This window comes from Schistocerca serialis, chromosome 1, assembly GCF_023864345.2.
Source record: "Schistocerca serialis cubense isolate TAMUIC-IGC-003099 chromosome 1, iqSchSeri2.2, whole genome shotgun sequence".
NCBI lineage: Eukaryota > Metazoa > Arthropoda > Insecta > Orthoptera > Acrididae > Schistocerca > Schistocerca serialis.
The window spans coordinates 381305116-381322391 of record NC_064638.1 but is presented as its reverse complement, the minus strand read 5'-3'; the positions used below and the strand labels follow the sequence as shown (position 1 = coordinate 381322391).

At 36.8% G+C, this 17276-nt stretch overlaps 1 protein-coding gene across 1 annotated transcript in view; it reads left to right on the top strand.

Annotated features, from left to right (window-relative positions):
- Positions 1-16716, top strand: part of LOC126470940 (uncharacterized) — a 520283-nt gene extending 503567 nt beyond the window's left edge. Inside the window, exons 9-11 of the mRNA XM_050098993.1 lie at positions 52-239; positions 3269-3477; positions 14913-16716. Coding sequence (XP_049954950.1) covers positions 52-239; positions 3269-3477; positions 14913-15061 — 546 coding nt within the window. The 3' untranslated portion in view covers positions 15062-16716. The remainder of the gene's footprint in view (positions 1-51; positions 240-3268; positions 3478-14912) is intronic.
- The last annotated feature ends 560 nt before the right edge of the window (positions 16717-17276 follow it).

Sequence of the window (17276 nt, the reverse complement as noted above, 5' to 3'; positions counted from 1 at the left end):
CTGTTTTTTTTTTTTTTTTTTTTTTAAATATTGTTTTTCTTTTGTAAACAGACAGAACCATTTGATGACCTGCTCAGCTACAAGGGTGACATAATAATTGGTCTCAAGTTTGTCCCTCCCGATGTTACTGTGCAAAAGAAAGGCAAGAGATCACGAGGGTCTCTACAGGTGCTGGTAAAAGAAGCAAAGAATCTTACTGCTGTCAAAGCTAATGGAACATCTGATCCATTCTGTAAAAGGTATGTTCATTTTGTTTCATTGAGTCTGAATCATTGAGAGCAACTCCATACACTGTACTATGTGGTTAAAAGTCTGGGCACTCCAGTGGACATATTCTGTATGATGACTGGTGCTATTTCCAGGTATACATAAGTACAGGAATGCTTTGTCGATAACATAAGCATTTTTTTGACAGAATGAATTGATGGAAAGAATTGAGTTTGCTAGAATGGAACATTATTGTAGGGGACCATGAATTCACTCATTCCAACACAAAGATTTCACTATGTTTACATGTTGGTGCCATTATTCTGAGATAGAAATTCTAGGAAATTGAAGTACTAAAATATTGTGCTTTTTGGTGGCTCCATTGTTAAATTGCCTTGGTAATCAAGTGTCCTCAAATTTTTTTAGTATGAACTTACAGCGGGAATTGAACAATTTTACAACAACTCGGTAAGCCTATCTAAAGGCCCCTCCACTGTGAAAGCAACATATGATCCAAGACACTCAATGGGACTAGCTGGCATTATGTAGTGGCATTGGCGTGTGTGTGTGTGTGTGTGTGTGTGTGTGTGTGTGTATGTGTATGTGTATGTGTATGTGTGTGTGTGTGTGTGTGTGTGTGTGTGATGTTTTACTCTATCTCGTCAAGGGATAACTCCAAAACATAGCAAGCTTTCTTTTTTTCTTTCTTTTCTGTACCTGTCAACAACTCAACACTCCAGCTTTTTGGTGGGTGGTCCCCATTAACCATAAAGTATGTACAGAAAAATTACTCAGTCAGAATCTTCTGTGATCTCGCCATACCTTTGTGTAGATCATAAAATTCCATGAGGGAAATTGAAATTGTATGGCATTAAAGACATTACTCTTTCAGGGATGAAGCTATATTTTAACAATAGACAACAGAGGACCAGGTTAAAAAATTATACCACAGGTGTATGTTATGTGGTTAGTAACATGTTGAACTGTGCAACTGACAGCCATGTAGTCATGTAGGCACTGTATAATAATGTATCAGAATATTGGACCTCAGCAATTTTAATTTTGCTGAACCGTAATGTTTGTTTTAAACATTTCTGACTTCGAATAAAATTATTTTGGCTATTTAGCTGCCTCATTTTGAAACACTAAAACGAACTACAACACTACCATTTCAGCACTCTTTGTAGCGGTCCTCTTCAGAGCAAATAAATATTTGAACCAGCTTGTAGATGATTGCTGCAAAGAGACGTGAAATATTGGTATTATAGTTGTTTGTAATGTTTCAGAATTTAATGAACTAATCCCCAAAAAGATATTATTTAAAAATTGACTCTGGCCATGAATCAGATGTTGACTTTGCCAGTGTATTGCAAAATGAATACAGTAAAGTATAAAAATATAAACATGCTAGGCGACAATACTCAGTGCCAAAGATTTGGGATTGTACCTTCTCTGTATTGACATGATGATGCTGATCCTGTCCACAAAGCATGGACGAAAAATTGTCTGGACAGACTTGTTCATGTAATTTATACAAACCTTATCAGATATTTCTTGGATTAACCAGACCAGAGTGTGGGTCATGTGACTGAGGAACTCATCAAAAAACTTAACAATATACCTTCATTACAATCCATGAAAAATACAATCAAATTCCAACTTTAGTGTATCAGAACTGTATGGAAAGCCTTCCCTGAAGACAGAGATCTGTAATAGTAGCAAAAGAAGGTCATAGATGTGACTTTGTAGGCTTTCCTGGCGTAATAAGTCTTGAAAGTCTCTTCGGGTTTTCTGCCGGATCCTAAAATCAACTTGATTTGATATTTCGGCGATCCAACTGGTCGCCATTTTCAGGAGAATGCTGCTTCTGCTGATGAATCCCGCTGAGAATGCAGCATTCTCCTAAAGATGGCGACCAGTTGGATTGTCAAAATATCAAATAGAGTTGATTTTAGGATCCAGCAGCAAACCCGAAGAGAGTTTCAAGGGCATACATGTTAAGTTACATGGATAGCATGTAGTAATGATCAACTATAGATATCATAAAGCTTTCATTATATCATGTCTTTAACTGTTAACTACTAGCCAAGTATACCTATTACAACTATTACAAAGTTTTTCTTATCAATTTAATGTTCATTTCCTTTTTGGCATTATTATTTGGTTCATGTGTAGTACGACGTCAGTATACATTTCTCACAATTCTTACATTAACAGATATATATATCTTACATATGTATTTCTTACTAACCCTGTAACTTATTACCAAGTCTGTAACAATACTTATGATACAATAGAATCTACTGAGTTTCGTAACCATGACAGTCTGCAGTATGCTCAAATATTTTTGGAAGGCATTCTGTCATCTCTCATCTTTTGGTGAGAGAATGTGTTTCTTACAATTTCATTGACACCCCGTACTGTAGTAGCAGTTGGTGGTCTAAGATTTTGTTTCTTTGGAGTGACACACAATCCTTCAGTCATACAGACATGTGAGGATGAACTTTGGGTATGGATGGGGAAATCTCATGCCAGATACTGTTTTTTCATATTTATCCATCAAGCTGTACTTTCCATGCAAGTTAAACCAATGTAAATAACTCTAACAAAACTGCTGTATTTTCTGAAAGCCCCTTTGTAAATGATGTCTCTTAGTGTTTCTGCCTAGTGTGCTTGTTCATCTGTTATCAATATAGCGTTTTTCAAACACTATTAACTTTGTATGTTAATTTATTTTATGATAATTATATTCTGTTCTGTGAGGATCTAAAAACTTCTTGAGCACACCTCTTCTACAGAGTGGCACACACATTTTGATGTTTGGTATGTAGATGTCATAATTGTCTTTTTTATATTAATACACGTCATTTTTATGTATCTCAGAAATTTGGGTACTGAACTGATTTTTAAAAAGTTCTATGAAAAAGATAATAGTACAGTTGTTGTTGGCAGTAGAACCCTGAATACAGTATGTGTGCATTTCTACATTGAAGTGTACTCACAATGTCTCTCATATCTTTTTAATACATGTAGTGTATGTAATTTATTTTTATTTCCTTAGTTACTTGCTTCCGGACAAAGGACGCAGCTCTAAGCAGAAGACGCCTGTACTTCGTCGGACTTGTAATCCTGTGTGGAACTACACATTCACTTATGAAGATGTCAGCTTACAAGAACTCTCAGAAAGAAGTCTGGAGCTGACAGTGTGGGACCATGATAGACTAGCAAGTAATGAATTTCTTGGAGGTCTACGATTTAATCTTGGGACAGGTGTGTTGAAAATTTTGAATAATACAGAACCAATGATAAAGATAGTGTTCTTAAGTTCTAGTTTGTCTTTAATTACAGTTACAGTTTGGCTCATCAGAGTTCACCTCTGCATCTATGGTCACATATGTCTATGACTGACTTTCAATTAGTACCAAAGCACCTGCATTAGTAGGAAAACCACTGAATGCTGGCAACCGTGGGTACAAAATTAGTCTCCTGTTTAAAATAAATAAAAGAATATATAATTTCTTTCATTCCTTTATAAACATCGGCCCCTCTCAAAATGTGAATCACCCAAAGCAATGACATTGTTGTCCCTAGGTGTGAAATGAGATAAAAATTGACTGAAATAATTTTGACACAGTGTCATGAAAATTCACAGAAATGTGTTTAAGCGGTTTGAGTAGTTTTGATTTGATACTTGGTTGCTATCTGAAATGTCAGTTGAAACACTAAAAGTTAGCGTAAATGACCTCATTTGCAAATAATGGTGTTCAAATGATGTGTTCAGGCATTTGTGAGAAGATTAATTGTTACTGAACTTGTTTGCAATGGTTTCCAAGACAGTGAACTCAAGCTGATAAAGACATTTTTATTGAACTTAGACAGTAGTTATTAATGGAAGGAAATGCCTGTGTTATAACCAATGATGAAATGTAGATAGCATACAAATTTCAAAATGGAATTCACCCAAAAAAATTCAAATTTTTGGTTCTGCCTGTAAAGAGATTAAATTGGAAGAAACACATTGATGATCTGCTGAAACGTTTGAGTTCAGCTACTTATGCAATAAGGGTCATTGCAAATTTTGGTGATAAACATCTTAGTAAATTAGCTTACTACGCATATTTTCACTCATTGCTTTCATATGGCATCATATTTTGGGGTAATTCATCACTGAGGAATAAAGTATTTATTGCACAGAAGCGTGTAATCAGAATAATAGCTGGAGTCCACCCAAGATCATCCTGCAGACATTTATTTAAGGATCTAGGGATATTCACAGTAGCTTCTCAGTATATATACTCTCTTATGAAATTTGTTATTAACAACCAAACCCAATTCAAAAGTAATAGCAGTGTGCATAACTACAATACTAGGAGAAAGGACGATCTTCACTATTCAAGATTAAATCTAACTTTGGCACAGAAAGGGGTGAATTATACTGGCACTAAAGTCTTTGGTCACTTACCAAATAGTATCAAAAGTCTGACAGATAACCAACAAGTATTTAAGAAGAAATTAAAAGAATTTCTGAATGACAACTCCTTCTACTCCATAGAGGAATTTTTAGATATAAATTAAGAAAAAAAATATTAAAAAAATAAAAAAATAAAAATAAAAAAACACAAAAAAAGTAGTTATATTAACTTAAGTATGTTGTTAAATTAACCTAATTATGTCATGTATTGGAAAATTCGACTCGTTCCACATCATTACGAAATATCGTATTCATGATCCATGGAACTAGTATTAATCTAATCTAATCTAATCTAACAACACTCTGAAACTCTTGAGCCCCAATGTTTGTGACTCTCTGCATCTATGGTCACATATGTGTATGACTGACATTCAATTAGTCTTTAATTCCAGTTATAGTTTGGTTCATCAAAGTTCACTTGTCTGCATCTATGGTCACATAATGAATTTTACTCTAACATTCTACGACATAAAGTAAAAAAGCAATAAAATCCACCTTACACTTGTGACCCCACATCATCTAGTTGTCATCTATTCAGCACTTTCAAAGCATTTCTAAATGGCATCTTGTTCAAATACAGCAACTCAACAGTGGCTCAGAGACCAGAGCAATGAGATGAATGCTGAAAATTGGCAGAGACAACATTGAAAAGTAGTGTAAATTCCATTGTAGTTAAATAAAATAACAATAACACCTAATGAGGGCAGCATGTATGCATCCTCGGATACGTAGTTGAAAACCCTTTGTAGGCAGACCCATCTGCTACCAGGTAAGGGAAATTGGCCTAAGGATGGCTTCTGTCTTTCTTTTGTGAGGAGAGTAAAAGTATATGGGCCAAACCTGGCTATTAGGTACAAGGGCGGGCTGAGTAGTAGTGCCTCTCAATGTTTTATGTGAAAACCCTTGGAACTTTTTAAATAAAACAAATGTTATTAACTTTCTGCATCTTCATTCATCATATTTATTTCTCAACATAATCACCCTCAAAATGAACACATTTCTCTCAATAGAGGCCAGTTTGATGATACCATCAATGTGTAACATTTGACATCATCTATCAAAGTGAGGTTCTTGAAGGTGTTGTTTGAGTTTTGGGAACAGATGAAAATAGTATGGGGCCAAATCAGAACTGTATGGTGGACAATCAATGTCAGTGAACCCATGGCGTCAGATTGTTGCAGATGTCAAAGTTCTTGTGTGTGATCTGGCACTGTCACTATACACAGTATCATTCTATGGATTTCAATTTGAGACACTTTTCTGTGTTTAGAAACTTGATTATAGCGTGCTGTTTCTCACTCAACAACATAGTTATGAAGGAACTGCCAGTTGGGAGTGCTCTGGTGACGGAGGGCAGAGGGTGGCAACATGTGTCAAGAAGAAGGATAGTTGGCCAAGTAATATGCAAGACATGTAATACCTCAACTAATACCGAGAACAGGCATTGCTTCTCAGCACACCCTTGTAGATGAAAAAGTCTGTGGATTCGGAATTTAGGATTAAAAATCCTATCTTGTTACTGTGTTGTTGTTTGTAACAAGATCCGTAACATGTCTACTGTCATTTGTGTATTTAAAGAGCTTGTTGTTGTAGTTCAAGAATGAGTGTGCTGAAGATAATACATATCAATCTTATGCCTGTTCTGCCTGCTCTCTTCCTCTTGGTTCTTTGTTCATCAAGTAGTATGAGCAAGATCCAGATGCAAAACTGCAGTTTCTTCTCTTGGTCAATTTAGTACATTTATTCATTAGTTACAGTGATGAATATAAACTTTGACCTGTTAGATTAAAGCTTGTTTTGAAAAAACTTGAAAAACTACCTCTTCATGTGTCCGATTTAAAAATGTGGTATCAGTAGACTGCAAATCTTTCTGCCACATATGATACTACTGTATGGAAGCGAAACATGAACAGTTGAAAATTCTGAAACCAGGAAATTTTGGGAGTAGTTGAAACATGACACTTTTGACAGTCTTTAAAAATTGAGTGGACAGATACACAACAAAATGAAGCCATTAAAAAAAAAAAAGAAACTTAGAGTAAATCTTAGGAAGACCATTATCTGAAGAAAGGACAGAATTCAGGAATAATTAACTTTACACTGGAGGGAAAAGTAGTCAGTTGAGAAAAAGACTGAAGTATGTGAAACATATTTTAGAGGACTTATGACATAGTACAAAAGCTTTTAATAGATTTATATTAAAAAAAGTAGATAAATATTTAATGTACAGTCATTACCAACATGTTGACATTACTTCTTCACAAAGTCGCCACCCACATTCAAACATTTGTCATATCATGAACCAGCTTCTTTATCCCTTTATCAGCGATGGCGCCACCTGGCACTTCAACCAGTTGTTGACAGCATTCTTGAGCTCATTGTCAGTTGTGAAATGTTGAGTAGCCAACTAGTTTCATAGTTCACATACTGCACATGACTTCCTCTCTGTCATAATTTGTTCAGAAATTCATTCTACTCTTCATGGTAACACCAAAGGAATGCCAAGTCTGAACTCATTCTTTGTTTTTTGAACATCATTTATACATTTTTTTTACCTAGTTGTAACAAAAGTAGGTTATCCATGAAATCTTAGATACAGCTTCAGAAAATTCAGAATGTGTGCACTGACATTTCACATACACAATTTAGCCGCCTTGTTGCATGAGGCTCCAGTCGCATCAGAATGACCTCTTCAACCACTTTCATCATGCACATATAAGCAAACAGATTCAATTTTATCCCCTGTGCCCTCATAATACATTGTCACTCCTACCCTATTCTGCATACATTAACAACACAAACACCGATGAATCTTGGTGGCACTGGCTCCTTCTGCTTGCAGGAAGCGAATGATAGAACATACATCACAACTGGTGAGAGGCTCAGTAACATCACCCATTTCGATTGCTTGCAGCTTACACACTGATAAAGGCAACAGAGAGCACATTGACACCAACTTCTCCAACCACAATTGCATTGAAGCTGCAACCATTTGTTTATTATTAATAGCAAATTGGAGAGTAACCAAATGGTAATAGGACCATGATAGAATAAACTGAGTTAAACAAAATGATTTGGGACTGTCTGCAAGAGGATGTGACAAGGAACAGTGAATATCTGGTACAAAAATCAATTGCAAATAGTGAGAGTATGAAGTAGTCATTGTATGAGTTGCAATAGCAGACAGCGGGGTAACTAGCAACAGAGACAAAGTTGTTCAAGCATTCAAATTTCTTTAAATGGAGAATAGATGAATTAGAAACATTGATATTTGATAATGAAAATAATTACTTTATCACAGTAATTGCATATTAAGATGTATAAAACCATGTCAGACGAGGTGTACAAAACCATCTGTGGTAAGAAGAACGGGAAGGTTCCTAGAGATTATCTCATTTCAATAAAAGTGATTAAAGTGGGAAGCAAATTAGTAGAAAGTGAACTTGCAAAATTACACAGATGTTTCAGTAAGTTTGGGAACTATTTGTGCATGAGAAACAAGTGGTACACTTTTACTATAACAAATATGGAACTATATAGACTGAAATTTCCTGTACTGTTTTTGTAGTGACTGGCAACACTCTTTCCAGTACACAAAACCTGCAGTTGTGCATTTTTAATTATTCTTTGCTAGCTTGAAAAAGGATTTATCTTTTCTCCTTAAATTATTTACATTCCACATTGACTTTTGATTACCAAACTAATATGATGAAAATTTTCTTAAACTTCATTCCTTATTTTACACTGGTGTGCAAAATCTACCAATGAAAGTAACTTCCCCATGATGTACCACTGCCAAGTCACTTAGCTCAATGAAACTTGGATCATGTGTAGAAACAGATCCTACAGAACAGAAGCTAACTGAAATAAATATAAAATGAGACAAACAGAAATTTACACATTTATTCAAAGATTTTTTTATGATCCCCATGACATTAAAAAATGTAGACCATATATCTTAATAGTGTGTGTGATTACCACAGATGACAAAGTGACCATATTCAAAAATGTTCCTGGGTGCATTACTGATTCCCAACTCTCTCCATATGAGGGTATGTAATGCACCCAAGAACATTGTCGAACATGATCATTGTGGTGGTCAAGCTGATATGATGTAGGGAGGCATAATGTTGCATGTGTGTACTGACCTCCAAATCTCTGAACACAGCATACTCATCAGTCAACATTATTGTGATACTGTACTCCTTCCCCATGTGCTTCTTTTCACGGGCTCATTCAGCCCTGGCTTCATTTTTATGGATGACAATGTGCACCCGGATCAAACTGTGCAGATGGTGGAGTTCCTGGAATGAGAGGCCATTTGGTGCTTGGACTAGGGTGCCCATTCCCTCAACATAAATCCCATGGGCTTGTGCAGATTGCATTGGGGAGACTTGTTGCAACACATCCACATACAGTAATGACCATCCAGCATTTGTAAACTACACTTGTGGAGGAATGGAATGGCCTGCAGCAAGACTTCCTTACCATTCTTGTGGGCAGCAAGGGAGCGTGCTACAGAGCATGCATTATTGTCCATGGTCATCACACACCTTACTAAGAACCATGTCCCATGTTTTGTAATGTTAGGGGACCCTCGTAAATGGTGGTGACTTCAGTGTAATTATTGTCTTTGAATAAAAGTATTATTTCTGTTCATCTAATTGTGTATTTCTTTCAGTTATTATCGGTATATACTGTAGCAATTCTCTCCACGTATGATTCAAGTTTCATCGACCTATGTTACTTCACAGTTAAAGAAACATCATGTGAAAGTTACTTTTAGTTTTGCACATCAGTGCATTTTGAGGTAGTCTGGAATTTATTAAACATACTGCGTATTTACAGAATGTCTGAACAGTGTTATAATTATTATACTTCACAATAAAGGAGACTGACAAGAAATACAAATGTTACAAACCTTTCAGCGTTCCCTGCGTAAGGCACAGGAGGTTCATTAAAATTATCATCTAGCGTACAGAAAAAAAAATGGAAATTTTAAGGTGCCATTTTCAGATCATGAGCAACATTATAGAACAAAACAATGAGTATTAATTATCACTTTGTTTGGGATCCACAAAGGAACTATGAAAGCTCTTGGCTCAGTTTCAACATGATGTGTATTGACAGCCCTTGAGAAACAAGACATTGATTCAGACTATCTTAGTACAACAAAAATAATGTGTCATTCACCCAAATGTTAAAAATTTATGGTGCATCTTTTTGATGCTTTTATCTATAATTATTGTTTTGGGAAGTCCTTCAGTGGCCCATCTTCACCCAAATGTTAAAAATGAAGTAGTAGTTTGTTTGTAACTTTCACAAACTTTGGATGAATTCTATTGACAATAAAATATACATGAAAAGCATTTTATAAAGGCATGAAACCTCTGCTTGACTTCATGATGATAATTCACAATTCAGAATTGAATGAGGAGCCAGGCAAGGATATTCTGTATCACCAAAACTATTCTCTTCAGAGCTGGAGGGTGCTAGCAGTTTCCTGAACTGGATAATCAAAGAATAAATACATACTTATGGATATATCATTTGATTTTCGAATGACGTCGTTCCATTTGTTTCTACTGCAGATGAACTTCAAGTATGAATGGAAGAATCTGATATAACAAATTTGAAGGGAGAACAGGAAATCAGTTAAAATAAGACTAAAATGATGTATCATGAACATATTAAGAAAGAAATGGTACAAATTAATAATGTAATCATAGATCCAGTCGATATGTATTTGTATTTAACACAGTTAATGTTCAGACAGAAAAAAAAAGAAAAAAAGAAAAATGTAAGTAATAATAGCCTTAACTACTTTTTGCAAAATGAATAGAGATTTCAAAATTAAGTTTCCAGTTTGTTTGAAAAGGAAAGTTTGCCATTGGTTTGTATCTCCGGTTTACCCTAAGGTTGTGAAAGGTTGTGAGATATCAACTCTCCATGCACAAAACATTCAGTATTGAGAGTTGTTCACCAATTGTGTTGGGAATTAGTAACACAGGCCAGGAAACAAACAAATGTAGCCATGCAAAGGGATAATAGATGGGCCACACCCAATTTCTCTGCTGGATTCCTAGAGGTGATGAAATAGCAGAAGTATGACCTAATGGTACAAGATGTTAGAAAACATGTAGAAGCAAAATGGATGTGTTTTACTGAGGACTGTAATGTGTCATTCAGTACCATATGGTGCAGCTTCTTGATGCTTTCAGCTATAATCATTGTTTTGGGAAGTCCTTCAGTGGCCCATCTTCACTCAAATGGTAAAAAATAAGTAGTAGTTTGTTTGTAACTTTTACAAACTCTGAGTGAATTATGTTGACAATAAAATATACAAAATAAAGTATCTTTTAATAGTACGGTATTCCAGTTTATTCATCTGAAGAGACCACATCATTACAACTTTTAAAAATCATATAGCTGAAACTACTCCCCATATCAAATTGACACTGTGCTGTGCCACAGGGTGGTTTACTTTGCTCTTGGCTAAGTTTGGCAGTTGGACAGTTGGTTGGTAGTCATACCAATATAAAAAGCTGTGCAGTGATTGCAACAGAGCTGGTAAATGGCATGACCCCTGATGGTGTAGGATAAACTTGTGACAGGACTGGAAAAGGAAGTGCTGTGTTGGTGGATTGAGCAAGTTTTGCACCTGGGTCTTCAACAGGAATATGATCCCTGAGCAAAGGGGTTGGGATTGGGAGTGGAATATGGATGGACAAGGATGTTGAGGAAGTTGGGTGGGTGACAGAGTACTCATTTCAGCGCATGATGGTAGATAATCAAATCCCTGGTGAAGGATGTGGTTCAGTTGTTCCAGTCCGAGGTGGTACTGTGTGATGAAGCAGTGGTGGTGGTGGTGGTGGTGGTGGTGGTGGTGGTGGTGGAATGATTAGGGGTGTGAGGGGAAATTGCATGGGAGACCTGTTTGCAGACTAGGTCTGGGGAATAGTGCCTGTCTGTGAAGGCCTTGGTGAGACCCTCAGCACACTGAGCAGATATGCCGACCCTGGGTAGCCAGGCTATGTGGGTAGGATTTTTTGCTGTGAAAGAGAAGACAGCTGTCCAAATGCAGGTGCTGTTGGTGTTTGGTGGGTTTAATGTGGACAAGTGTGTGGATGGAGCCATCAGAGAGGAGGACGTCAACATCTAGGAAGTTCGCATGCTGGGTTGTGGAGGTCTATGTGAAGCAAATGGTAGAGAAGGTGTTCCGATTGTGAAGGAATGAAGATAGTGTGTCTTAGCTCTCTTGGCCCTGAGTCCTGATCATGAAGATATTGTCAATGAACCTGAACCAGACTAGGGGTTTGGTGTTTTGGAAGGCTAGGAAGGCCTCCTCTAGATGGCCTTTAAAGAGGTTGGCATAGGAGGATGCCATGCAGGTGCCCATTGCTGTTCTGTGGATTTGTTTACATACCTTCCCTTCAAATGAGAAGTAGTTATGGGTTAGGACAAAGTTAGTAAGCTTTGAGGAATGAAATAGTGGGTTTGGAGACTGAAGGACATTGGGAAAGGTAGTTTCAATAGTGGTAACACTATGGGCTTGAAAGATGTGGCATCAACAGGGATCCATGAGGTATAAAAGGGGTGGTGACGGTGGAGAGTTGGTGGAGGAAGTGATTGGTGTCTTTGACGTAGGAGGCTAGATTACAAGCAATTGGTAGGTGGTGTTGGTAAATGAATAGCAAAATTCTTTGTGGGGCCACAATAGCCAGCCACAATGGGGCATCCAGTATTGTTGGGTTTGTGGATTTTGGGGAGTATGTAGAAGACGGGTATGTGGAGGAGTGTCATAGGGGTGAGGAGGGAAGTGGATTCAGGGGAGATGTTCTGGGAAGGGCTTAAGGTTTTAAGCAGGGACTGGAGTTTGTGTTGGACTTACGAGGTGGGATCACTCTGTCAGAATTTATAGGTGGAGGAGTCAGATAACCGGTGGAGGTCTTCTGCCAGGTAGTCACTGCAATTCATAACAACAGTGGAACCTTTGTCTGCAGGTAGGATAATTAGGTCAGGATTTGTTTTGTGTACGGCTCTTCTTCCTTCTACTGAAAGGTTGGTGTTCTGAGGAAGAGACCTGGGGAAGGATGGTGACGCCAAGTTGGAGGTAAGGAATTCCTGTTAGGCAGGAGGATCATGGTATGAACTGGAAGAGGCAGGGTTCAGTGTTGGAATTAGGTTGGTTTCGATTGGAGGGATTGGCAGCAAAGAAGTGCTTCCATTACATGAATCTGGAGGAGGAGAGTAGGTTTTTGACAAGTCCAGCATGGTTGAATTTGGGTGTAATGCTAAAGGTGAGGTGTTTGGATAGGATTTTAACTTCTGTGGAGCTGAGGGTTTTGGTGGAAAGGTTAGCTATAGTGTTACAGGAAGCAGGTCCTAGTGCATGATCCTGATTTATCCATCTTATCCAAGTGACAGTTGGTCACATGTAGGTAGAGACGAGTGTTAATGCTTCTTTTTGTAGTTCCTATGTACACTAGGCAACAAGTGCATGAGATTTTATATACTCTTGCTGTTGCAAGCAGCATGTTTAGGTCTTTTGCAGTGTCAGGATTCGCACACCTTTCTTATTGGTGTAAACACTGTATCAATACTGTGTTTTCTGAGTGCTGTGATAGTTTTTATAAATGGAAGGAAAACTTTCCCATTAGTCAGTTATTTTTCATTGGAAACTCTGTAGCACCCTTTTTATCTCTTTGTCAGAGTACCCATTTCTTGTGAAGGCCATTCTTAACCATTCATTAGAAAGGTGAATCCTCTACCACCATCACAAAGATGGGGTGCGGTAACCCCCCATGCCTACAATTATCAGACCTCCATTGATTTTCCGTGCAAGACCTCTACTACTTCGTTGTTTTACATTTCATTTCTTTTTCTCACTTTATTATAACTTTAGAACATTTTACAGTGAACAAATTGCATGTTTATACGATACATGATATCATTTTATAGTGAACATTTATCTTTGTAACACTTGACAGTGAACACATTAGTGCTTACATAATAAATCCAACATACGATAACTGTTCAAGTTCTGTATCTGTGCCTGTGTTCGTCCTTCACAACAGCCTTTAAGTCACTTGGCAGGTGCTTTAGCTTCAGGAGTGCAATTGGGACAAAGGGAGATTGCATGTTCGGCAAGACAAATGTACAGCCTGCAGGCTTTGCATACATAGTTCATCTTTCTGTCCTCCTTGTGGTCGTATGGCTCTCACTTTGAATTTTTCTTCACCTTTTTTGGCAGAGAAGGTGTCACAGCTTGGCTGCTGGAACTAGGAACAAAGTCCTTGAGGTGCCGCTGCAACAGTTTAGGAAGGTGCCTTGATGCCTCCTGATGATTGGAAATCTGACCTCAAAGAACGGTGAGGGTTTTGAGGAATTGTGGGTGTGTAAGGGTTGCCAAGGCAAGTTGCAGAAGGGTATCACTTGCGCATTTATGCCAGTGATGTTGAGTAGTGGGAAGAATAATTTGAGTGGCCAACATCTGCACATTCAGCTCACATCGAAAGTTCTGCATAACAGATCGAATGTGTTGATACCGCCTTTGGTCTTATTGTAGTAGGTAATCACCTCAGGCATTTTTTTGTCCCCTGTTGATTTGTCTATACGATTTTTGCAGTGAAAGCTGGAGAGAAGAATCACAACCTTATTCTTTTTGGAACGTAGGACACCAAGGTGATCTGGTTACTGAATCTGAACATGCTGCTACAAACTGGGCAGTCAGTGGTCTCAGTGAAAGTCTTAGGGATTTCCTTTTTGTTTTTCCTAACCATTCCAACCAGTCATCTTGTGCTTGCGTAGGATTGTAGTGGCCAGTGGAACACTGATGTACCAGAATGAGATTTTCACTCTGCAGCGGAGTGTGCACTGAAATGAAACAACCTGGCAAATTAAAACTGTGCGCCGGACCGTGACTCGGGACCTTTGCCTTTCGCGGGCAAATGCTCTACCATCTGAGCTACCCAAGCATGACTCACACCTCGTCCTCACAGCTTTACTTCTGCTACTTAGGTCTGCTACTTAGGTTCACAGGAGTGCTTCTGTAAAGTTTGGAAGGTAGGAGGCGAGGATGGGGCGTGAGTCGTGCTTGGGTCATTGGATTTGGAGAATTGGTTCACAGTAGAAAACAGAACAAAAAAGCATTTCCTATTTCTTGTTTTCAGTAATGACTTTTTAGTCTCCATTACAAGGCAACAATATTTATTTATATTCTTATCTTTTCTAGGCAAACACTATGGGAAATCTGTGGATTGGATGGATGCAACTGGAAAAGAAATGACCTTGTGGCAAAGTATGCTGGAACGGCCTAACTTCTGGGTTGAAGGATGTCTGACATTACGTCCTTCACTTGAACATCGCAGCACAAACTCATAGTTTTAGTGGTTAATGTAAATGTTAGTGGTGCATTTATGCGGAAGTTTTATACTGCTCTTTTATTATTCCTCAGTTGATTTTGTGTATTGATAAGTTTTATCCACAAGTATGATCATTTGAAAAGAATGGCCATTGTGTCCCTTTTTCTTTATTTTTTAAAAGTTAGAAATGTAAATGGCTGTACGATGTCTGTTCCTTCTAAGTGTTTATTAAATTATTTTTATATGGAAGATAGGTGAGCCTCATTTCAGATGAACTAGAGTAGCATATAATGTATTTTTGTAAATGTATTACTGTAATAGTCCATTGAAAGAAGTCATTTGTTAAACTGAAAGTGATAATTTCTATCCTTCAGTTTGAAATGAGACTCATAAGTGAGTTAAATCTTTTTATATGGGTGTTGATTTTGCTACCAACAAGATCATGAGGTATACCTGTTTTGAGGTAAAATATTATCTGCTCCTATTACAATATCTTTAACATAGGGTGATTTGGTATGTAAGAAATAATAAATTCAGACTTGTACTCTGTTAACATATATTTAATCATTATTTAAGAGAAAACATTGTTTACATTTAAAATAATAGCAGTGAATGTCCATATTTTTATACAGTATCCATACTACAGGAAAATTATTGTGTATGAAAAATGGGAATTTTAAGAGAAGCCACTAGCTAATTAGGTGAACGCATTTGTGTTCATAATAGTTGGAGGTATGCTGAAACAGTGCTTCCTTTCTTGTGCTAAAAGTATATATTAATTTGATAAAAATGATAAAATGTAATAATAATTTGATGTACAGGCTGAGAAATCATTCTCAAAGAAGTATTACTCTTACAGTTATTATTATACATGTGTTGTCTGCAAAAAGTGATTTAGAAAGAGATTCTTATTTTAGTAGTAGCTTCTGACTGTATTGTTCCTAAGAATTTGGGATAATTGTATCAATGTCTCTTTTGTAGCTGCAACAAATTTTTCGGTGTTATTGCTGTTTAATGTGTGTGTTAATTATAACAGTATGAACTATGGCTCTTTAGATGTACCTAAGTAATATATAAATGCAAATACACTAAGCTTACCACAGTATGGGAAGGAAGAAAATAATCATGTTTTGATGTGTACCTTCATCTTCAATAAAAGTGGCAAAATGTTGCATTATTAGAAAAGTTTAATAGTAACTGGATTGTCTGTATTTCAGCATTAAGTTCAGTTTCTTTTCTCTCTAAACATACCAACTGTTTGGTTGATTTTGATATTTTTAAAATTAGTGTAATAGCTTTTTGTAAATCACTAAATTGCTTCTTAAAAGATACATAAAGTAGAATATGTGTCTACTTTCATTTCTACTATTGAAAAATTTCCTCCAGTTTGTTAGTTTTAGTGAACTTTTTACAATTTTACGTTTACTTGCATTCTCTACATGTAACTCTAAAAAAGAAGCATTCCACAATCCCAGTTTCAGTTTTTGATTAGGTAATGGTGAATTCAGTAATTTACATTACTAAGATAACAGGGCACAAGACTAGTGTCTTCTTACCATTATAGTGGTATGAAGTATTGATCTCTCAGACATTGTCATTGTATATAGTTATATCATGAGTCATGTTATTTTCTAATTGTCAATAAAACACCATATATATTCTGTTTTAAAAGAACTGTTGTTTTATAGTCTCCAGTTATCACCCTACCATTCCCAATTCTGTAGTTTAATGAAATCAGTTGACAGTGTGTCTTGATGATGAATCCAGTTATTGGATTCTACAAAAATGAAATTTATTTTATAAGCTGCAGAGATAGAAGCAACACCACTTTGGAGATTTTTCCCACTATAATCATATGGTTGGATATTTAGTAAAAGAACCAAGTGGTAAGGACACTATGTTAATGTAAATTGTGAAATCTTAATCTGCATAAGTGAAAAAGGGAAATGCATGAAAGTAATGACTGACACATTGCTACATACATCCATAATTTGTACAGTATGAACTACATGCAACCTTTTTTTGTGTATACACTCTGTGTTAAACAAATAAATTAGAAATTCATTAGACACACTGGGTGTGAAACTTGAGCTCATTATTGGATTTGAAACAGAGTCTTTGGTCTAGTATGAAAGGGGACATAATGTTCTGGCTGATCAGTGGAGATGTTTCGAGTTTAACTTCGAGGTGGAGACTTTGACACAATCCTACTCAATGATATCACACCACAGACT